The 24,657-nt window shown below is 41.7% G+C and overlaps 1 protein-coding gene across 3 annotated transcripts in view; it reads left to right on the top strand.

The window, feature by feature from the left end:
* Positions 1-24,657, top strand: part of STX8 (syntaxin 8) — a 112,599-nt gene that overhangs the window by 13,445 nt on the left and 74,497 nt on the right. For all 3 annotated transcript variants that reach the window (XR_011327181.1, XM_069798889.1, XM_069798888.1), the window contains 2 exons: positions 2,162-2,286; positions 3,783-3,875. Coding sequence is in view for 2 of the 3 variants with exons in the window: in XM_069798889.1 (XP_069654990.1) it covers positions 2,162-2,286; positions 3,783-3,875 (218 nt within the window). In the remaining variant the exon portion in view is untranslated. The remainder of the gene's footprint in view (positions 1-2,161; positions 2,287-3,782; positions 3,876-24,657) is intronic.

Here is a 24,657-nt window from a genome sequence, read left to right as displayed (position 1 = left end):
GCTTTATGTTCCATTTGCTTTATTTAAATAATTTTGTCAGATGTTGTTAAGCCTAGATTTTGTGTGCTTGCTAATTGAACTGCTGAACTGGGTGAACTGTAATGATCTTTGCATCTTCAGAAGTGTAATGCTTCCAAGGTGTTTAGGTTTGTAAACCTGGTAGCAGTCGTTGTGGGGCTAGGAAATATGAGAGTGTGTTTAATCCCTCAAAGCAATGAAGAAAGCTAGGTAATGTGTAAAACTGTAGTTCAGGTGTGTGTATTTTTGTCTAATCAAGCCCGATTCCCTACCTAGATAAATACTTGTTAAGTTTTGGTGGAGGTGTAAGGACTGGCAGACAGAAGAATCCCAGCTCCTCGCTTTCAGATGTTGCCCGTGACAGCCAGCTGGTCCATTGGCACAGCGGGGCCGTCTGGGTTCTGCTCTGGAGTGGTGTTCCAGCATTGTCAGGATGGTTAAGTGAGATGTTGTGATTTACAATAAGGACTTTTGACTCCTGTAGCAAAAAAAAAAAAAATTTTCTTTGATTCTGACAAATCCATTACCTTGAGATGAAGTTGAGTGAACATGTTAAAATTTTAAGTGAGAAGAGGTTAACTGTTCTTGAATTTAACTGGCTGTGAATGCAATATGAAGTGTGTAGTGCACTGTACACAGATGAGGACGTATGTGCCTGTAATTTATGGATGGCCCAAAACTCATGTGGTGATGAATTATTTTTCAGCAGTGTTGATTCATCTCATGGCCAGGAGATGTCTCTAGTTCACCATAATTCCTCAAGGAACTCCTAGGCACAAGTTCTGGATTTTGCTTGAATACCCTTGCTGTGAGACTTCAGTCATCCTTCCACAGAGCTGAAACCCGTATTGGCAGGGTGCATGAACTCCTCCAAGCTCCACTAATACTGTGCAGTGTTAACTTCTTTTGATACAAGATTTTAACCACAAAATGATTTCGAGTATATATGTGTGTACTGTACAGCATTTCAGCATATCTCACAGAGAAGGGATCTGGACTCAATTAAAAAAACCAAAAAAACAATTAAAAAAATTTAGGTCTTGGTATAATTAAAATGTTTTGAGAATTTGAGAGAACTTAAAAATGCTCACTGTTCTTGTTTTGTTTGTGGAAGTGCTTTGGGAAAGAACAGGGCAAAGGTAAAATGAGAATAAAATACAGAGTTTAAAAAAAGCAAAGCAGAAAGCAAAAACTCTTACTTCTAGTACTGCTATTGAGGAACCGATCTTTTGATGACTCTCGCCCAAATCTGAATTGCAGTTTTGGGTTCAAGTGGCTCACATCTGTCATATGTTTTTCTTGTAGGAGAAACCAATGAAAAGCTGAAAGACAGAAACCAGGAATCTGCTATTGAGAAAAACATTTAAGTGGCATTTCATTTTACTACTTGAATTTATTTGCCCTGGACATGAAAAACTTTTTTTCCGTTGTAAGCAGGGAAGTGTCTATAATGCAAACAACCTGAAGTCATAATTCTTTTTGAAGAAAACCCATAACTTGATTACTCTTTCATTTAAGAGTGTGTGTGCCTGACTTCTTGTTCATGTTGATGCCAGACTAGGAAATGCAGGAGAGTAACTGTGTGACTTCCATCTACATTTTTTGAAATGCAGATACGTTCCCTTTTAGGTTTGGTCAGGATTGCAGAAAATTAGTAGTCTCATCTGATTTGCATCTGTATTAATGTGTTGATACTTTTACTGTTGGAAGCTTTCAGGATGTACCTCAGTGTTTTTATAAGTTTGTGTTTTGATCACATAGCAAATACATGAATAATATGTGTATTCCCAGAAACCCTATTCTTTTTCTAGCAGTTTTGAATGCTGTGTGTTCTACATGCAAACAATATTTAATATGAACATATTATACAATGTATGGTATATGTTTCACCTTGTAGCTTAATTGTTCACTGCAAAATTAATTCTCTCCCTGCTTTACCACTTCTAGGCAGTGTTATGGAGCCTGCAAAATGTATTTGTTATTGGAGATTTTCGGATTCTTTTTGGTTAATTTCTTCTCTGATTGCAGAGAATCACACGGAGTGCAACAAATACATACACTTCCATCTCAGTCAGTCTTGCAAGCACAAATTATACAATGAATGGGTTTTGTGTTGAAAATTATTTGCTGAAATTATTTTCAGATCTAGCCTAATGACGGGAGGGGTCAAACGAGGTGTAACCAATCCATGGCTCTTGGAAGAATCTGAGGAGACCAGAGGGCTTGGCTTTGATGATCTCAGGCAGCAGCAGCGAAGGATCATAGAAGGTACAAGGGTTTTTCTGTTATTTATAAGCATTGCTAGGACTCTGAGAGGAACCCTTATAGAAAGTCAATACAATAACCTGTGCTGAAGTTTTATTATCTGGAGATGTCAAACATAATAGTTTCAGGCCGTTGTTTTCCGTATTTGCAGGAGCAGTATTGTGTTTTCACTATTCTTAACTGGAAGCATCTTCTTAAATCAAATTTTCAAAGACCTTACAGGGCATCCCTGATTTTGACCATATTAATGGTTTTGGTTTGCAGTGGAGATCTCATTAGTTGCACTGAAAGTAGTGGTATTACTGCTGTGCTTCAGGCTGGGGTGCATTAGATGTATTGTTGAGTTGGAACAAGGTAAGAATTAACTAATCTAAAAAGGGTCTTTAGATTTTGGCCCTTAGCATCTGTAAGGAATTTCTAGCTTTGGAAGTGTTGGAAAACCTCAGCCTGAGTATGTCAGGTGGTTAATGAGGTAATTTCTATACCATTGAAGTATTGGCAGTGATCAAATGAAATCAGTCTCCAGATAAGGCCTGCTTCAGTCTGCATGTGAAACAACATTTATAGTTACGGTTCAGGAGAATGGCATGAACTTTGTTTGGATGGCCCAGGTGAAACCTCAAGCTCCAGTCTTTGTTGACACCATAGGTATCCCATGGGCAGGCTGAAAGAGGTATTGGGTGCCAGACCTTCATCCCATTGAAGGGAGGGTGGTTCTGGTCATCCTGTACAATTTCTGGCTGCTGCACTGCAGCCGGCTGGCAGTCTTGCTCTGTGCAGCATTGCTGCTCCTGCAGTTTCAGACCACTGACAGTCCAGCCTCCAGCATCTCTTCTCGTTCTACTTGATGACTTTGGGCAATGAGAGCTGGCCATTCTGGTTAAGCTGCTTACTAAGGACTGCGTGGTACCTGCAAACTGGAATAGCGGAGGTGATATGGATCTTAATAAAGGAGTGTCTGCAGAGCTGGTGGGAGCACATCAAACTTTAGCAGCCCCCTCACGTGCCCTCTGTCTTAGGCTCTCTTCCATGCACTCTGTATCCTCTTGCAGCTTTAAAAATCTATCTGAATTCTTTGGTGTTTGCATCACCTGTTTGTCTTTTGTTCATGTTAAAAGTTTCTTGAAAAATTTAAAAAGGCTAATCAGAGATCTCTATGTGTGTGCCAGAAAATCTCCTGCATTTATGATTGAGTAACAGCTGAATGTTGAATTCTTGGATATTTTTTTGGGGGGGGGGGGGGGGGGCCGTTGGGGGGCGACCCTCAGCTAAATGTCCCAGCTAGAGCAGACATATTAATTACCCATCATTCATATTATTTTAAGAGTGCTGTTGCCACAAGGATTCATTTTCATGTTGTGTTGATGTATTTTTCTTAATACATTTTAACTCTTTAAGCACAGAGTACATCTTTTTCTTCACTTCTGCATCTTTTATAGTACATAGCCTGGCATATCAGCAATTTTTTTCATGTAACTTTATATATTTTTCTGTTGCAGAGCAAGATGCTGGACTCGATGCTCTTTCTTCAATCATATCCCGACAAAAGCAAATGGGGCAGGAAATTGGGAATGAGCTGGATGAACAGAATGGTAAGAACAAGACTCATAGAGACTCATTTTGCCTCATTTTTATGTAAGATTGTGATTTATTTTTTTTCACTCTTCATACAACTGCACTGCTTTTTGCCCACAAGACAGTATTGTAAATGTTTATGTATGAACAACCACTACAGATTCTATCTGTTCATGACCTGGTTGTTTTATTGTGTTTCACTACATAACCTGTTGAGCATGTACAATGTATAACACTTGGTATATTTTTGTCAAGCCTGCCTTTTAAAAGAAAAGATTGGTGATTATTTGTACAAAGTACAAAATTAATTTTATACTCGATCTTTTGCATTTTCCAGTTTTATGACAGTTTTTATGGTAAGCTTTTATGTGTTGCTGGGTTTCACTTGAGCATTCTTATTCTGTGTCTTTCCTTATTCACTAAATGGAAAAGTCTTGAGCCAGCGATTAAAGGAGAAGTGTTGTATTGTTTGCTACAAATTATTTGGATTTTGAAGGTTTCATGGCATTGAATGTAGGATCAAATTAAGTGCAATATTGAACTAGAAGAGTACCTATTTTCTTTAAAATGAACCAGTATCCAAATGATGGAATTGCTCTCCTGTTAAATATGCTTTGTTACTCACTTAATTGTTCGCGTGACATAAACTGTCCCTAGGAGAGCAGATCCTCCAGTCTTTCTGACTTTTTCATCTCTTACAATATGGTAATAGTTCAATTAAAGCCTTGGAACCCTGCCAGCTTTCTCCCTTGCACAAAGGCTTGAGCCATATGGTTTATCCTTGGGTTCTGTTGTACTTAACCACTGAGAAGGTAAATGTCCTTTTACTTGCTAATAAATGATATGCTTAAATTGGCTTCTTCCTGGACCTATATTTTTTTTTCCCTTGTATTTCTCTGCATGTCTGCTCAGAGTGAGGGGGTTCCCGTATTAACAATCACATAACACGAAGTACTACTTGGGAGCTCCGTTCCAACTGAGAGTGAAGTAAGGGGGACGGCTTTCTCATGTTTACCTTGCATACATGGCTAAATCCAGGAGGGGTATGAAATGTCTAGAATATGTCTTTGTTTATTAATCCTAAGGTTGTTAAGAAATGGTTTGTGCAGCTGGGAGAAACTATGCTTAGTGGTCTTGTCATATTTTGATCCTCTGCCTCATGTGAGCAAAGACATTTTCAGTTAAAAATCTGTTTTATAAGTTTCTTCTATTAACTGTTGTTTAAAAAGTCATATTAATTGCTTTTTTTGCTCTAAATAGAAAACAGGTGGGAAGCATGAGCGTGTTTACTAATTCTCTGTGAGACCTTGGTTTCTCATCAGGAAAATACACGTTCTGTGTCCCATTTCCCTCTGTTGGGGGTAGGGGAAGGTTCCCCAAATCCTTATGGTTTTGGGACCCTGAAGGTAAAGTGTATTGTACCATCGCATTTCTGCGTGACCATGCCAGACTTTTCTAGCAGGGAAGCCTTGAAACATCTGTGACATTGGGAATGTATTTAACCCTCCTTTTTTGCAAATCATGCCAGTTTTGTTTGTCTTACAGATAGTTACAAAGCCTAAAGCAAAATTCTTAATGTTTTCATGTGAGCTATTTTTTGAGCTACAGGCAACTCTTTCTCAAAGGATGGAAACTTTCCCGAGTGCTCAGAGTAAAAAGTGGTGAGGATTGCCTGTTGCTGACTGCAGGCCAGATCCTGGGGGAATAGAAAACACTGAGTTGCCTCTGCTTTTCACTGTCCTAGAACCACAAGAATAAAATCTGCCAGCCATGTAGAGTGCATCGTTTGTAGATCTTTAAGCAGTCTGAAAAAGGTGGGAAATAGTCTGGCTCTTACAGACAGGGGTCCAGATTACTCAGCACTTAGCTTCATCACTACCAAGCAAGTGGGACTCCCATGTTTTCTCTGACATTATGCAATCCCCCCCTTTTTTTTTATTTTTTTTTAATTTTTTGTGGATAGAGGGGTGTATGATCAGACATTTCGTTGCCACTGGCACACTGGAAAAGCTGAAATCCCTAGCAATATTTTCTAGGGGCTACTTTTGCTTTGCACATCTGATTTCATGCCCTGTGCTTAACTATCTACAGACTTTTCTCAGGCACTCTGCCAATCTCGTGTCACTGTTACATGGTTAGGTTGATGAGGATAACTGCCCTGTAATTTCCCCTTACTTGGAATCTCTTTCCTTCCTAGTGCTGAGTGATAATGGCATCGTCTGTATTGTGGGGAGGCAGGAGAAGTTAATCTGCATTAAGTGCTACATCAATATTTCTTTTTATTCAAGTCAAATTTTCCATCAAATTGCCTGTTTCTGTGGGAAGTTTGAGTTCCACTTCCCTGACCTGCTTTGGACATTCCCACCTTCTGCAACTAATTAGGTGCCTTTAGCTTGTTCTGGCGTTATGATAAAATGTGGCTTAATGCAGAAGTAGCTGATAATGTCTGATAGTTAATGAAACAGACGTTAGGGAGCTGGGCAACTGTACTTATTTTCCGGACAACTTATTCAGGCCTCTTTTTTTCTTCCCTAGTAGCTCAGGTTCTCTGTTCAGTTGAGATATTTGCACTTCCCAGCTCTTCGAGGTAGCCTGAGGCATTTTCCCTTGAGTGCCAGTTGGTGTAGCTGTGCATTTGCAGATGCACAAGTATTGGAGGCATCCTGATTAATTATGCAAAGTTTACTTCTCGAGTAGAGTTGGTACATGTAAATTCTTTTGTGTTTGTTAAATGACTGAAAAATGATTAAACTTTGCTTTTCGAAGGGTAGTTACTTGGCAGTATCTATTTTTACTTCACTGGTGGGCTGAGAGGCAGTGATGGGCAGTAATGTTTCAGGTTTGTAAGAGGGCATCCTGCAAACGGGCCAGGCTGCAGTGGTTCCTGTGTTCTCCAGAAGAGTCGGTCCTTCTCCTTGGGCAGGCTGGGAGACACTAGCCTTGCTTAGCTCCACGTCCCTGCAACGCTTGTCTTTTGGCAGATCTCTCTGAGCTTCCTCCATAGTCAGCAGACACCATCAAGGATTGCTCAGGTGTGATCCCTCCAGCCTGCCTGACACGTCCACCTAGGAGCAGGGCACAGCGTGTCCTGAAAAAGCCAGTTTTTCCCCACCAAACTGTAAAGAGAGCCTGGGCTCGGATGGAGGTGGTTGCTTTGCAGACATCTGCCCTGAGCAGATGAGTCCCATCCTTTGATTTTGTTGAAATGTGTCCAAGTTTTAATTGGAGTCTCATGTCGTTCTTTACTCAGATTTTCAGTATAGCTCTGTCCTTGAGATTTTATGCCTCTTCTCAAAGCCGATGGTCCTTTTCAAACCTCCTGAGTGTAGTATTCTGCACTGATGAGCAAAGTAGAAGCAGGGTAGCAGGAGACATTGGTTTTTTCCAGCCTCAGGAGTTTGCTAACAGTGGGAGAGATGGGGGATTAGCAAAAGAATTTTCCCATCATTAGTTCCAAATTTGGCCCCAGAAAACTTTCTGTAATCCTTTCTTCTGTTACATAAAAAAAAAAAAAAAAAGAAAATAGTGTAAATGGCCTCTGGCCCTGTTGATGAGGCAATCTAATCTAGTGCAATAATTTTGGAAGAATGCTTTCAGAAATTCTGAATGCTGTTTGTTTTACCCTTATAGAGATGTTGTCTTCTCATTGTGACATGCTTGCGTGAGAATATAGTACTCTGTGATGGATGGTAAATATTGCTAGCTTGCAAAATTTGTCATGTTTGGCATTTTTACCATGTTGCTCTCCATTTGGTATACACCATTGAGGATGGATTCTTTTGCTGCGGGCTCCTTTGAAATTTATGTCTGAGCGTAAATATGTTCATAAACCGCTGTTTACATCCTTTTACTGGTCAAGAGAATGCTGTACACAGTGAATTTCCAGGATGTTCTTAACCAAAATGGATCATTTCCAGTAAATGATCTCTCATAATGAGGCTTTAATTACATAGTTATGTAACACTTTTAATTTCTTGTAAAAAATCAGATTTCTAAAACCAACCAAAAATTGAAGCATTATGTATTTTATTGTTTGCTTTTTGTTTTTTTTAATAGCTTTGCAAATAAAGGTTGCTCTGTCACCTCTGGTTATAGTGGGTGGCATACAAGCGTCCCAGGTGGACTCAGCTCAGCCTTTCATTTGGTACCAGTTCAATAGTCAAAGCCTGTGACTGGCCTGGTATACGATTTTTGTTAACCTGACATGCTTCCCTCAAAATGCAATTTGGAGACTCCACTTGAGACTGGAGCCCTGTTCTAGCTGTTGCTGTATACGCACATAGAGAAGTATACTTGTAAAATCGAAGAAAGTGAGTTGAAAGTATTCTTGGTGATGCAGAGACTTGTTGAAAACAGCATCAGAAATTATAGCACAGCAGTGGTGCGATTCATTTCTCCTAGGGCAGTGTTCAACCACAAGTCTATCGCTTCTGGTGCAGATAGACCAGTCGGTATATGTACAGTGAAATGCTTCTCCTAAAGATTATTTTACATGGCTATTGCATAATCAAAAAGGAAGCCTGAAGTTGTTTCACATTTCTGTTTATTAAGAACATTTTTGCTATAATACAAACTAATTAGCATTGTGTATGGAATATGTTTGAATTATGAGACTAAAACCAATGGGGCTGTGGATATATTACATCATTGTTAGGATTAGTTTGTAAATAAGAAATGATTAAAGATTAAATTTTAAAAAACGTTCACCATCTTGTCTAAACAATATATGTTTTCATCATATAGAGTTACAATCCTGCATGCTTTGACCCCCTTCTGAGATGGCTACAGTCCTCTGGTCGCTGGGATTTGAAGGTGTTCAGCATTCCTTGAGAAAGGCTGAGCAACAGCAGGTTCAGGTTTTCTAAAAACCACTACAGAGAAGCATATGTTTTTAATATTCAGATGTAAAATAACTATCCATAGCCTGACTGACCTCATACTATGCAGATAGATTTTTATTTTGCTTCTCGAGCTTATTGTACAGAATAGAAATGACTTCAGTTTTATTGGGGAAATGTTCTGTCTCTATTGCATGCTGTTTAGTTGGATTTAACCCTTCTTAGGGGAAAAATTAACACTTGTGTTAAAACATTGCTTTTTGTCATGAGTGATCTAAATAGTGGAATACTTAGTCTCAATATGAACACTCAGAAGTTGGGGAATACCAAAATTGAGGTTCAATGGCACTTCTTGCTTGTATTTCTAGGCTTAAAACAATTGCATGCTGTTTTCTGCAGGTCCTACCTCGTTTTGTGCATAGGACTCAAATCTCTTCTGGGGTTGAATTGAGTATACATGGTGACAAAACCTTTTTGTAAGGTCTCTGCCTCATTTCTTCCAGGTGTGGGAAAATGTTTAGTGAGTAAGGCAAGGGTTGTAAGAGGTTTTTGTGGAGCAGACAGGTTTTGCCTTAGAGCATAAAACTCTCTCTGCTCCTGCCCAGGAGCTCCATGTGATGGTGGTTAACCCATCTTAACCAAGCTTTTTCAGAAATGATTCCCTTCTGTGTGTCTGACTTGGCATCGTAGGGTCTGGTTTGCTGAGGTTTTGAGCGCTGGCACTTAACAGAAATTGATGTGGGCTGTGCTTTGGGTGTAATGAATCATGGAATGGTTTGGGTTGGAAGGGACCTTTAAGGATCATCTAGTCCATCCCCCATGAAGTACTAGGGAATATAGAATCATAGAGTCATTCAGGTTGTAAAAGACCTTTAACATCATTGTGTCCAACCATGAACCTAACACTGCCAAGTCCACCACTGAACCATGTCCCTGAAATATATGAAAATACATTAAATACTGTTTGGAAGGATAGATAAGGTTTGGTTTATACATGGCTTTTTAAAAAGAGGTTCAAACCTTCTTTTACTGAACATCCAAAATAAACCTTAACTATTAATTTTCTTATGTTTCCTTCTGAGTTGGGGATGATAGTGTTTCATCTCCCAAGGAGGCTGTCAAAATCAAAATACACTCGTACTTACTGTCAGAAGGGCCACCATTGGAAGGTCTGGGAGGAAGCTTTTAACTCTTCAGAGCAGAATTGGAGTTGTATGCAGTCCATAAGGAATGCAGCCTTGTGCTGGATGATGAGGATAAAATATTTTGTATCTGTCAAGGAAGGAAGCCCTGCCTGTGCTGCCTACTGAAAGAGCTGTGTAATGAAACCTGAGGTTACACTGGGTTTGCATTGGACTGAAAAAAATGTATCTACACAGAATAGTATTATTTGTAGCATTTCCTGACCTTTTAAGTACATGACTTTGCTGCTTCAGTATTTCCAGTGTTTATTTATCTGTAAAATTTTCTGGTGTTCTTAAAAAGAAGACTGAAAAAGCCAGGGAAGCCACTGCCATATGGATCTGTCTCCAAGCCTGGGTCAGCAGCCAGATGAGAACACCTACACAGGGACCTCTGCAACGTAGGCTGACAGGGTAATTTTACCGGTGTTGGATGATGTGGAGCAGCATGAGAGAGGTGTGAGATGTCTTGCCTGTGGGCTTCAGGGATGGTTGCTGACAGCAGAGGTAAGAATAAGGAGTAAGCATCTTTGTGCTCCCTTTCAGGTTCTGGTGGGATGGGTTTCTAGCAGTCAAACTCTGCTGGGAGAACTCTGGTACAGCAAAACAAACTATTTGTAAGTATTGATGAGATGACAAGTCTGCAGTGGCTCTCGTGTAAGTCCTTGTTAAGAGTCAGTTGTGTGAAACAAGTTTGGACTTATTTTGTGGAAGAGCCTTATGAGTAGGGGAAAAGAATTAGGTGTCATTTTGACTTGAGAATGGCTTTGATGCTGTCTCATGAGACTTCCTTGTAAGTATGGAAGCATGGCTTCAAATGAATAATCCCAATAGATGTGTCATTGATTGGATAATGATAGTCAGAAATTAGGAACTGACTGTTCATAGTTGGAATAGGGGTATGTCTTTAGTTGGGCTGTGTGGGCCTGTCTGGTTCTGTTCAGCATTGTTGTTAAGGACATGGATGATGAAGTACACAATGTGCTTACTCAACTTCTGTCTAACACAAAGGTGGGAAAGACTGCAGCTAAGTTGGGAGTAATTGCTAGAACTCCTCCAAATGATCTTGAGAAACTAGAGTGATAATCAGTCTGGCTACCTGCAAAGGATGACTCTTCTGTAAGGTTTAATCGAATTAAAGATGTCTATAGAGTCAACTCTTAAACATGAATGAATAGTATAATGCTGTGGAAAAGGCTCTATATCAGCCAGTGTTGTCTGGAGAATATGCGATCCTTCATTATGCTTGGCGCTGAGAAAAAGACCGTGCAGGTTGGGCCAGAACTCTTCAAGGTAACATGGACCTGGGGAGAGGCCCCAGAGGGTAGGCAAAAGCATGATGTAAAGCAAAAGCATGATGTAAAGCACTGAGGTGTGACCCACCAGGAAGGACGAACTGCTGGGGTAGCTGAGCTTAAAGAAGAGAAGGCTGAGATGGGAACACAAAGTTCATGAAGAGTGGAACAAGCTAGTTCAAGAGGGGAGGGAGAAGGCTTTTGGTAATAGGGTTAAGTTGAGGTCAAAAGGAGCAGGAAAATCCTTCCAACAGCAGTGAAGTGGCCCATGTCAGGAGGTTGGGAAGTCCCTGTTGTGGGTATTCCTGACAGCTTGAGCTGAGTTAGAGCAGGAGATGGACTAGACAACTTCTTATCTCTAGCTCTTTCTTTCCTATCTCTTCTACAGCTTCCTTCAGACTTCTAATTCTGCTGCTTTTATTGAGTTGATCTTTAATCTCCCCTTCTGAATGTCTAATCCTCACTTTTGAAACCACCTGTCAGTATTCCAGCATTCTTGCTCAACTAGTTCCCCTTCTGGGTCCTTTTCCATCTCCCTGTAACTTCTGTATGTCTTAATGTGAAAGCATAGGGGTACTGTAGCTCCTGAGGCCACTGGAGAGTCTTAACGTGGAAAAAACAGCATTGTTCTGAAATGGCTGAGATATTTTGGCTGAAACTTTAAATTTTTTTTTTTTTTTTTTTTTTAATTCATGTGGAAGCAGACATCCAAGTTGGGAATCTTGAGCCTGAGTCGTTAAAGGTTTTTCATGATTTTAAGCAACCGAAAATAAGGCCTTCTCATGGGAAGCAACAAATGGCCTTAATAGTGGGTCGTGCTACTGAGCCTATGTGTGTATTTTTCTTACACTCTGTGTACACATAATACTGGGAGATGATACTTTTTCTTTCGGTATTTTTTTACAACTTGATGCAGCGCTTCACAGAAACAGATAAACCAGCAAGGCACAACCTGGATGAGGATAAAAGCGTTGCACTTCTGAAATGTGACTGGGCTCCTACATACTCACACACACACACACACAATGAGTCTGTCTGGCCTCTTGGCACAGTTAGCGTTTTTCCTTGAATAGTTCAAGCCGTAAAATAACTGTTCAACATTTGTCTTCTCAATTATGTGGATTTTTCCACAGTTAGTCAATCCCTACCTCACCCACACCGCGGTGGGGAGTTGGGAAGCTGTCTTCCTTCATCTGTCTTCACGGTGATCAGAAATGCTGGAGAAATTACCGCCAAGGAAAAATGAGTTTCTGACCTTTTTTAAGGCTTTCAGGGTTTTTTGATAAGAGTTATGATCTTAAATATCTTGTTTGTTACGTCTTGTCCTTAGTTTTCTAGCAGGGCTTATGGAGAGCTCTAGCAGGGATATAAGCCTCAACTTTTAGCAAAAGAAAGTTTCCCATCTGCTTCTTCAGGCATTTGATTTAAACTGTTTAAAAAGAAAACAAAACCTAGCTGTAATTGTAGATATTTCAACACTCTGATGATTTTTTTCCGTGTTAATTTAGCTTTTCCCCCTGTTCAAAAAATCTCAGATTGAGACCATAGAGAGGGGATTTATTTTCTTAGCCTGCTTTCCTACTTTCTTAGGGTAGCTGTCTGTCATGCATCGTAAAGAAGCAGAAAGGCACAAACCTAGTCTGTTCTCCTTTACAGCCCCTTTTTGGTAAATCGCATACCTGTCTGTGAGCAGCTGAAATTGTATATCCTGACCTTGCAGTCACTGCTTGCATAAAAGAAAGGCAGGAGATAAATTGTCCCATGCAGAACAGCCTTTGCTAGAAGATCTAGGAAACTGTTATGGGAGTTTCTGTATAATTTTATTTATTTTACCCTCATAGATAATACCGAGGTATTATATCTGGCTCATTCTCCTTAAGTACTGTCCCTCTTTTTTGACTGAATCAGGGAAGGTTTTAATTGCATGTAAGAGGCAGGGTCCCAAACGCTTTCTCGCTTGCTCCTCGTAAGCTGGTGTTCTGTGTGAACAGGACGCGGCTGCTTCAGCGTTTTCAAATGATGACATATCGCTGTCTCTGGGCAATATTTTATTCTTGAATCGTTAAGCACCACTTAGGCTAAAAATAATGTTTTATTTTTAAATATTTGCTATTTGTGGCAATGAAATGCAGCTTGGGAGTTTATATTTCAGTTTATACTTGAAAAGACTCTAACTTTAGTGCTTCCTCTGTCCCTTTTCAGAGGATTTTTTGGGGACTTATGGGGGGGAGAAGTAGGTGACTGCTCTGTCCCGCATCACTTGATAACTTGCTTGCCTAGGCATTATAGGAAAGAAGGCAATATCCAGGCTTAAAAGAAAGTCATGCTTGGTAGGAACCATATGCTCTTGCGTCATGGTGATTTCGGTGAGTGGGCTGTTGGATGCTTAATAGGCTTTTAATAGATTTCCCAGAAAACTTTTAGGGTCAAAACCTGAATGGTTACGACACAGGAGAGAATAAGAAAACCATGTTTCTGGGCATGTTGTTATTGTGAGGTATTGCTGGAATCCGAAGAGTGCTTTGAACTGGATTTACTCACCACTGAGCGGGTTGCTGAGTGCTCTCTAGCAGATTGTCCTGGTTTTCCCATTACCTCCAAGTGTGCTTCCAGCTCATCTCTTCTCCTATCTTTGCATGGAGAAACTATCCTATCTCTCCTGTTCTAGACTCTGAGTAGAATATATTGCTTCTCTGATGCTTATGTTGTCAAGATCTCTGGTGATTATGGCTTATTGTGCCCAAAATCACTGGTGCTGACTTGTTCAACGTTAGACTGGTGTCCAACACAACTCAAAACACAAGCAGCATTCGTTGCTCCCAAAGAAGTTGGAGTGAGACAACAGAAACAATTCATAGGTGCAGCACTGTGGGCAGATTTTTATGCGTGCAATTTTTAAGTGCTGGATGTTGGGTTTTAAAGAAAGTTTAAGTGCCAGTGTTTTGCCTGTATAGGGTTTGTGGGAGCTGGTTTCTTGTGGAAGGATTTTAGCCTCTTCTGTGTTAGACCTTTTTCTTTAATGCCAGGTGGATATAGTGTGAAAAGGAGTTTGGATACAGTGGTGTGGAGTTTTGAGGTGAGGTGGTAGAGCAGGATATAGTGTTAATTATCAGAGCTCAGGTTTTGAGTTGTGGGTGGGTTGAGATCAGGGCATCCCTTCTTGCAGCCTGGAGGGATTGCGCTTGATGTATAGTGAAACGTTCGAGGTGTGTGCAGCAGCAGGTGAGAGCCTGGATGGATGCAGCGAGGAGGCTGATACCATCAACTCCCAGCAGTGCTGGGGAAAATCCCTTCAGGCTGGTGCTGAGGCTGCTCCAGCCCCCCTCTCTTACTGAGCAGTCCCGAAACACAGATCTACTTGTGGCATCTCTGTTGAAAATTGATAGACCCTATCACATTTATCAGTCGCCACGCAGTTTCAGTTCTTTACTGATCTGTTCTGCAATAAATAAATGTAACATATGGAACAGCTTTGGTAATCAGCACCTCTCAGAACCAGAAAATGAAATGCAACATCTTGCAATGCTCTGACCATAGAAAGAACAGAAAGCAGAATAAAGCTGGTTGCTGTAAGTGCTTGTGTGCAGATGGATCTCTATTGTGCAGTATTTGAATGGGAAATGTGGCTTTCTTGCTTGTTTAAATACTGCTTAGATATTTGTAAAATCTGCTGTTAGATCCAGCCTGGAAATGGCAGGTAATACTTGGCTTAATACATTGAAATTGGACATTGAAATTAAGACATTGAAATCGGCCCTGTGGCTACCCCTTTGTAAGATGCATGTACACAGTTCATCGCAACTAGATGAAAGCAGAAATAAGAGTGCTGGGAACAGTTGCTTGCTCAAAGCTGCGTTTCAGTCATAAACATAATTAATGTGACATAAACATGGGATTCTTTTAAAATGGTGAAGTTGATATCTTAAAGCATCCTGAGCTCACTTAAAAACAGATAAAATAATTGTGCTATAATTATTATTATAAATAAAAAATAAAATAATAAAGTAACCCTTGCAAACTTGGGTGGAATAAGTCTTACGAGCATAACCTTTTTTATTTTTGAATTGCTGGTGTATTAAAATGTGTTTTATCCCTATATGTCCCAAAACAAATAAGATTATACAGGTATTATCCTGTTTCTGCCATGTATTGTGAAAAATATTCTGCCTTACTACCTGACTGAAGTCCTTTTCTATTGCCCTGATGACCCCTGGGTGTGGATGTGATGTACTTGTTGCCCCCAGTGAACTGCTTTTGTTGTTAGACGTTAAGAAGTAGAATAATCCTCCAGTATGACAGTAGTACAGCTCTTGGACATGGAAGCAGACAAAATTCCTCTTCACTCTCTCCCAACAGTTTTGTAAGAAACACTTTAGCATGAAGGGAGTAAATCACATACTTGGAAAAAGATACCATAATATGAACCGGCTGGCATCAAAGTGCAGGGGCGCTGATCGCGTTGTTCTGAAGTAACTCCAGTGGTGTTTGATCTCAAAATTTTGTTGGAAATTTTTTTATAGAACCAAGTTTTGCTGAAAAATGCTGGTTTGAGTCCAGAGTCTTTAGTCTGAAACATCTGCGCCTGACCGCCTTTTTCCAAGCTCAGGGTAGGAATTCAAGAGATACCTTTGTCTGTGATAAAGTGATGAATTTGGCCCTGGGATAGCGAGGCCACGGGGTTCCCAGTTCTGAAGCAGGATGCCCGATGGATTGACCTGGGGACCAGAGACTCCAGGGTTCCCCATGGCCGCTCAGCTGAACCTGCTGCATCAGTCTCCTCTTGGTGTTAGCAGAAATGCTGAAAGGAATATTGGTTTCAAGTACTACTAGACGTTTCAGAAGGTTGGTTTTGGTCTGTTTTGGGCAGACCCTGTGTAAAAATAAGGTAACATTTGGCATAAACTTGCAAAATGTTTTTTTCTATATAACTCTGACCTTTGTGTTTATGGTGCCATGTGGAAACTAGAGAGAACAGTGACGCAAGACAACCAACTACCATTGACAAAGCCAGTCGATGAACTCCTGGGTTCAGAGTTGGGGTAGCGTGGAGCTGGTGGAGAGCAAGCAGGAGATGCCTGTTGGCACTGCGGCATTTGGCAGGAATGAGCTGTGAACCAGGACAGTGTCACAGGGAGGGACTGTGCCAGGCAGGCAAGCTGAGGGACTGGGGTGGCACCTCTTAATTTTGGTGTTCCTTGCCTCTTGAACTCCTGCATCCCACCTGGGCATCTTACTGATAGAGCTCTGCTTGCAGTTAAGTAGCCCTGTTACCTGCTGCTATTTTGGAATATCAACATTTTCTGTGTTGCCGTGTTATCCAGTTGCTATGCAACAGGGTGTGGGTATCACATTACAGTAATAGGGTTTTCAGCCAATGTTTGTAGATAACGTGGGTTTTTGCCAAAGAAAATTAGCAGTGTGAATTGAACTCTAAAGTGGCCTTCCGAAACATGATATTTTAAATGAATAGAAAATCAGATAAGCTGGGAGGAAAGCTTCCTTCTGGTTGAGCTTAGGACATAGACTATGTTTTCTGTAATAGTTCCCATTATAAATAAGTATTTTCACTTGGAAATTATTGTTGGGACCAAGCTACCTCAGAGCACCAGCCTGTGGATAGAGAGAGAAGACTGTAGCATGGTACACATTCATGTGCTAATGATGAAAGAGCTTGTGAGAATTTGGGCAGGATTATGCATTTGCTGGTACTGGTGCATCTGGGTGGCAGCTGGAGTCAATGTTGACCAGTTGGGTTTTTCCCACTGTTTTATGGTACTTCACTAATCATAGGTAATTGTAGCGGTGCTTAAACTTGAATAGAGCCTATTACACTTAAGTGTGGTACTTTCCACTAGTTAAGCTGTTGTGACTTCACTTCTTACGAAAAACTTCATTTGATGCTTTGTTACAATAGGAACTATAATAGTTTTGCTTATGGGTAATGTGGGTGGTGTGTTTTCAATGAAAGGAAAATGACTTTCATAGTTGGAGACCACAGGACTTTTGTAAGGGAAGGTCTGAAGGTTTGTGTGTAAAAATCAATGTATTCCTCTTTTTCTTACAGGGCTACGCCTTCATCCACAGTGGTTAGTGCTTACTCTTAAAGCAGAGAGGTTGAATATTCAGTGATGTTGAGCATGGAGGAGGTAGAAAAGCACTGATAGGAGAGGTTCTTCACATCTGGGTGTTGTGTTGCCTGAAAATGACTTTTAGTAAATGACTCTTAGTAACCCCCTGTTCTTCCCTGAGTTCATTGTCATTCCAGAGACTTGTCTAATCCGTCCCCTCCAGTTCTGTTCTCCACTTTCTGAAACTTGTTTTCAAAGTTTTCTTGTGCTAGACCAGAACTAGAGACAACAGATTTAAACTGATCATTGGTTTTCCATACTGAGCTCTTTATTGCTTCCCTCCAGGGCAGGCCGGGCGATTGTAGGGTCTTTACGCAGCACCTGTTCATTGAAATCTAAGCCTGCTGGTGTGTAGATGTGTCAGGACTAAGGTGGGGTGGGTGGCTTTTGAGGTGCACAGTAATGTCTGTTAGGAAGGGTGGTCTGGTGCTGCTTGTTGTATCTTGGCTGGTGGCAAAGAGAAGCTTGCTGCGACTTCTCCTAGCACAGCACTTGACAACCTGTTGGGCTTGCTGTGCTTATGGGGTGCTACTGACAGAAAATAAGCTCTTCTTCCTCACCATGGAGCCACTTGTGCGATGGGGCACAAAGAACCCTTAATCACCCACAGGGAAGCGGAGCTGAAGGTGTGCAAGGATGCTGCTGTTTGCACGCATTGTCTTTGGTCCCCTCTTCTGGGGTCTCCAGCCTTCTCTGGGAAAGGGGCTACTTAATGCTGTATCTTCCTTCTTTGTATTTTCCAAAAAGCATTATTAGGAATGCTGGGGGTGGGGGGGTGGGGGGAGGAGATGGCAGTTTGGGTTTCTGTTACCCTTTCTCATCTCATTTTGTGAATGTTTTTCCTTACAAGTTCTAGTATGGCTTTTTAGCAGTGGTAATAATAGTTAAAGCATGAGAGTCGCACGTGCAGCATTGCTGCTTCTGGCTGGTGAACAGCAAGTGACCACTGAATCCTGCTAACTACAGCTTTGCTGCTTGGCAGGACCATAACAGTCTTGGAGAATTTGGAGGTCAGTTTTTATAATGCTGCATCACCTTCTGACCTGGAAGGCTATTCTAAAAGCCAGAAGGCAAATGAGAGAGACTAACATCTGAGTCGGGGACTCATTCCACCTTCCCTTAACACTTGAAACAGATTTAATCTTTCAAGGTGCCAAGGAAAGAAAACCAGTGTATTTAGTCTGCTTTTGCACCTACCCGTGTCAGTGTTCAGATGGGGAATACCTTGTGATCTGTCTCCCCACGTTGCAGTTAGATGTTGAAGAGGCACGTTTCTGTTTTGCTTCCTAGCATAAGGAAACTTTTTGAAATGGAAATAAAACCCAAATCTGCTGTATGCTTCCTAACTGGCTCTGTATCAAGCTGGAATTCATGGTGGAAGAGAATGGCAAGAGAGGTTTTGTTGAATGGTGGAAGGTTGCACCCCTCAGAAGCAAACAAACTGAAAACATAATAATCAAAGCTGACTTAAAAGAAATCTTATAGCTTTATTATAAGCATAAGGCCAGTTTCTCACTCTGCTTTCTGTTGAGTAGTCACAGTGCAGCTGTGATGGCATTTCAAACAAAATTTTCAAGGCAGAGTGATTTCCTTATAATAGGCTGTCCTTGTAGGAAAAGTGATGTGCCAGCCCATTAGAAACTCAAATTATCTGTTCTCAAAACGGCTGTGCTAATTCACTGTTTTCAGTAGGACATACATTGTTGCCCAGCCTCAGCTGAGTGTTTCTCAACTTTCCTGTCTTCTGTTGCTCTTAGTGTGGTGCTCAGGCTACAGATCAGTGACAGCCAACAGCTATTCTGAATATCTGTGTCTCTGTATGGTTTCATTCTGAAGGTAATAATTGTTCCTCAGTCCCTGCTGAAAGAGAAGCTTTCAGATTTTTTGTGAATAATGGAGAAAAAAACTTTTAATACGGGGGCCAGGGAGCCTTTTAAAGAGACCATATGCCAGGCTTGTTCTGCTTCATGCTGTTTTCAACCTGTGTGTGATAACAAGCTGGTTTATATAATTTAGGATGTGTGTGGAGTTTTGCCTGTTTGATATTTTTTAAAGGTGGTTATGTTTATTTTTTTTAATCATAAAATTCTTTATGTATTTGATGTGAAACTGAATTGAGAGATAATCAACATTCTTATCTACACAGGCAAAATGCAGGCATGAACCTGACACTAATTGTCAGACAACCGCAGAAAATCATCTCTCTAGGAAGATGTCATGGTTTAACCCCAGCCGGCAACTAAGCCTCACACAGCCGCTCGCTCACTCCCCCCTGGTGGGATGGGGAAGAGAATTGGAAGGGTAAAACTGAGAAAACTTATGGGTTGAGGTACAGACAGTTTAATAGGTAAAGCAAAAGCCATGCACGCAAGCAAAGCAGAACAAGGAATTCATTCCATTCACTGCTTCCTGTCGGCAGGCAGGTGTTCAGCCACCTCCAGGAAAGCAGGGCTCCAACATGTGTAATGGTGATTTGGGAAGACAAAATGTCAGTGTCCCGCCCTTTCTTTTTCTTCCCCCAGCTTTGTATGCTGAGCATGACGTCATATGGTCTGGAATATCCCTGTGGTCAGTTGGGGTCAGCTGTCCCGGCTGTGTCCCCTCCCAACTCCTTGTGCCCCCCCAGCCTGCTCGCTGGTGGGGTGAGAAGCAGAAAGGGCCTTGGCTCTGGGTAAGCTCTGCTCAGCAATAATGAAAAAATCCCTGAATTATCAACACCATTTCCAGCACAAATCCAAAACACAGCCCCATATCAGCTATTGTGAAGAAAATAACTCTGCCCCAGCCAAAACCAGCACAGAAGGTAAATAGTTTTGTGGACAAAATGCCCAGGAACCGTTTTCTGTTCTACTGTACAAGTCCTAGTGGACATTTGCTAACATCATCTACCTGGTTAAGAGGAACTTAATTAGTGGGTATGAATTAGTAAATATCTGCTGGCTGTCTATAGGGCTGAAGGTGCTCGTCTGTTCTGCAGAACTCAGTGACTCTTGGTCTGTCAGAGCACATCAGTAGACCTTGTTTGAATAAAGATGGAGGGAAGTGCTGTGGGACCTTGGGAGTTTGTGGCCTGGCTTCTCATCCAACTCGTTAACATTGTCCATGCTGTTAAATTGTGACAGCTGAACAGTTTATCCTCTGAAGTTAGTAGGAAGATTAAAGAAAAATGCACTCATTTCAGAGTTGCCAGGAGCATTTATAAGGAGTATGTTTGAAACAAGTCTTCCAATACAGTGTGTAAAGAAATTTGAAGGGGAAAACCAGTTTTAACAGGGATTAAATAGAGCAGCTGGGCATTAAAAGCAGCAGATATTGTCTGGCTAAAGTCATCTGAGTGTACTGACATCACCAAAACACAAACGCAGCAGAAAAGCCATTCTTCAGTTCTGGGATAAAAACGTTTTGTAAACTGACTGGCACTGTTGACTTTAGTGAGAGATTTGTGTTTTGAAAGGGGGGAAGCTTTCCAATAGTTCTCGCTAACAGTTATATGAAAATAAGCTGCAGGCACTTCACGGTTGTAGTCCTGCCCAACCATCCTTGATAACTCGGGTTGTTCATTGCTGCTCCTCTGAAGTTCCCATCAGATCCTTTCCGGATCAAAGGGGTGGTGTTAACCACTGAAATTTCCAAATTTAGCTTTGCTCAGAAGATCCTAGGTAAATTAGGAAGGCGTATCACTGCTGGCAGTGGCTGTCAGACACTGCTTTTTTTTCCTGCCCAAAGCTGAAAACCGATTAGCTGCTAATACAGCCTAAAACTGTCATGAGTGCTGTAGTTATCACTGGTGTGTCAGTTTGGTTTTGTGTTTCTTCCCATAGAGGATGCTCTTGTTCTTGTACCCCCAAACTAAATCTTTTTTTAATGCCAGCTGAAAGAGTTGGGAGTTGAGCTGGTGGTTGCTGCTGTGAGTGTGTGGTAGCTTCTATATGGTGAATGGGGTTTCAGAGGGGTAAATGAATGCAGTGCTTGCTGATGCTATTCACATGCAGTCTGTTTTTTTGATCTGTTTTAGGGATTGGAAGACTCCCTTCTTCTGGAAAAAAAGGGGGGGAGTGGGGAAAGAGAAATCTAACTATTTAATACATTTCCATGTTCCTGTGTGTCTTTCCCCACATCCTAAACAAGAAAAATATCAGTACGTTTCCCTTTGGCTCTGGGGGAAGAAAAAAGGAGTCTCCAGCTGGAATTCATGAAACTTTGTTGAACAAATGAGCGGTGTCATGGGTTTGTGGTGATCTTGCTAGAGCACAAGTGGTGTGCTGAGAGTGAACAGCCGTTTCATGCACACTTAAACTGTCCTGAACCACTACCCTCCCCAATAATTCTTCATCCTTTCCATGTGGGAGAGAAGCACAGAATAAACCATGTAAAGAGGAGAGTTAGAAATCAAGGGGTATATTTTATGCCTTGTAAAAAGAAGGCACCGCTTTTCTTTTTGCTTTTCATATTGTCTGAAATAATGCGTATGTGTTATTTCCGAGGTGCTTTTTAAGCATGGAGTCAGCAAGTGGCTACAGGTTTGATGATCCTGCAGTTCGGTGCCTGGTAGTGATGCTGTTTCAGAGGAATGTGGTTTTTTTCCCCTCCTAGACTTCTCCTTAAAACAATTGCCCAACTGTTGAAAAAAAAACAAAAGAAGTGCCGTCTGGAGAGGAGGAGGAGATGAAAGTGTTCCTTCCCAACCGCAGCGCTGCACAGCAGAGAAGCCTCAGCAGGTTGAGGACACCCAGCTACTCAGTAGTGAAGAATCTCTTGCCTCTGGTCTTATCCTGGGAGCAGGGTACCTGTCTTCTGGGTCTCCTTCTCCATCCCAGTGATGAGATGCACTTAGTGCACTGAGCCAAAGTTTTGGCATTGCTGTAATGCTCATGTCTCTCCCTAGCGCTGTGGCTCAGCTCCTCCAGAAGTGTGACTCTGCTCGTTTTATTCTCTTGCTCCTGAAAACAGCTCTGAGTGGTTTATTTTTTCTTCCTTAAGTTGACTTATGACTGTCGCTGATGAATTCTTCTCCAATGAGAAAGTGCAATAAAGTGGATAACGGAAGGTTTAATGTTGTGCATCCATGTCTTCTCATTTAAACTGCTCTCAGCTCAGTGTGACTCTACTGATGAGGAATAAGGGTCGTTGGCCAAGAGATGTGTAGTTGTTCCCTGCCCCTTTCAGGCAGGGACACTGAGCAGCAGGTGGTTGTCCCTGCGTTTTCTTGGAGTAGCCATCCTGAAACTGTTTCTGTGCTTAGCATGGCCCTTTTGTGCTGAGGTTACTAAGGACAATGTTTGACCCCGTCTGGCTTTGCTTAGTATGCTTACTACCCTGTTTCTCTTGAATTTATCTAATTTATTTTAGTTATCTCCCTGCTTGTACTTCCTTTTCTCAGTGAGAGGGAAGTTGGTATCTTAATTTTCACTGGAAAGGAGTTCCCTTCTTGGCATTTGTGTAGTTGGTGGTATTAATAAAATATGTGTACATGATCTCCAAATTTGGAGAATGAGAGAACAATGTCTCATGTAGGTTTCTGCATGTAGTAACCAAAGCCCTTCCTAGGAAACAGCTCTGGCTCTTGCGTTTGCTGTTTTCAAGTTGTTGAATTTGTTTCAAGAATGATACAGGCATGCCTCTGCCTTCTCTGCAGAAGCATGAGTTGCCTGTGCAGTCTGCAAGCTGAGGGTCCAGGAACCTGCTGTGGTCATGTGGCACCAGGTGTGGTACCAGCATCAAGCAGTCCATGATGCCTTCAGGTCAGGCAGCTTTTCCTGGGAATGCTGAGCCCTGGATGGTCTGGAAGAGCCGTCGAGGTGAATTCTTTCCCGAGTCCTCGCCGTATGCACAGGAAAGGGAGTCTGCGTGTGCCGAGCAGGAGGTAACCTGGAAGCGAGGCCAGCGGATCACGGCACGGTGCATTCCTCCAGCTACTCCCCATGGGCACTGTGCGAGATGATGGATATTTCAGCATCTTTGTTCTTTGTTTTCCTTCTAACACTGGAGGAGTTTAAATCACTGGATGAGAGGGCTTGACACTTCTCCAGTTACACAAACAAGTGGTGCTGTACTAGCTAAAGCTGAACAGCATGTTTTCGGGAGAGGTGAGCGGGGACCTCAAATGCCGTACTTTGGGAAAGGTCTTTCTCGAAGTCACGGCTGTGACATGGGCGTTAAGCTTGTATGTATTGCAAAAATTGGGATGTTATTGCGGAGCCTGGGATGCTTTCCAGTAACAGTGTGTGCCTAATGAGGAGCTTATCGCTGTATAGTGTTTGGGCCTAAATCCGGAATAAAATATACTGTGTTGTCAGACACTTAACTAAAAGAAAATAGAAGATGTTGGCTTACCTTTTAACTTCTGCTAGTTCTTTCTCTTAAAATAATAATTCTCAGGGAAATATTAATTTGTTCCAGCTTCCTTGGAGCAACTGCCTGTCCCAAAAACCTCAACAAGGAAAAATATGACTGCGTAGGTGCAGCTTCACCAAAGCAGGAGATATCAAGTTGCACATTAATTCTGATTCTCAGCAGTAGCACATAGATTTAGAGAAATCCAAGCTGTGGTATCAAAGGTGCTCTCTCCCATACACCTAGGAACAGCTCCGTCTGTGGCTGCTATTGCATAGTTGTGGTCTGGTGGTTGGAACTTGGGACTTTCATTCTTGGCTTGCCCAAGGACTCGCTTGATGTCTTTGGGCAGGGTGCTCAACCTTTCTCTTTGTTTCTTGACACCCCCCCCCCAAAGATGTTTCCCCTATTATGGTGCTTGTGAACCTTAGCTTTTCTTCTCGGAAAGTTGCATGGAGTTAGTTTGCTAAAAGTCTGTGGGATTCTTTGATATGCCATGAGATACCTCTTGCCTGATCCTTCCTGTTTTCTTCAACGTAGTTCAGATCATCGTCTGATGATTGTGGAATTCCTAAATGTGGTTGTGAGGGTGAAGCCCTGAGTTTATTTTTGGTCTGATGAACTGCAGCAATTGACTAACTGTGTCCTCAGCTTGTCTCGGATCCACCCAAATATTTGGTGGTTTGATGGGGAATGAATCAGTGTAATGTGGAGCAGGTGACAAGTGTGCTTGGAGCTACTATGGCAGTTGGAGTCACTGGACCTGGATACAACTTTGTGAAAAAAATTCTTTTAAATTTCAGGTTCTTGTTCCAGAAGAATGGATTTGATGAGAAATAGGCCCAGAGAAGTAGTGAAGGCTGTGGAGGGCAATGGAAAGCTTATAGCATGGAGAGAGGCTCTGATGTTTCGGTTGTGTAGTCTGGCCAGATGTGGATGAATAGGAGATACGGTTTGCTTTCCATTCGTGTTTTGGCAGTAAAATATCAGGGAGGGGAAAAAAGACTGTTGAAGCTGAAGAGGA

The sequence above is a fragment of the Haliaeetus albicilla genome, chromosome 12 (genome assembly GCF_947461875.1).
Source record: "Haliaeetus albicilla chromosome 12, bHalAlb1.1, whole genome shotgun sequence".
NCBI lineage: Eukaryota > Metazoa > Chordata > Aves > Accipitriformes > Accipitridae > Haliaeetus > Haliaeetus albicilla.
Note: the sequence above shows the minus strand (reverse complement) of the source record. Positions and strands in the feature narration are given on the sequence as shown.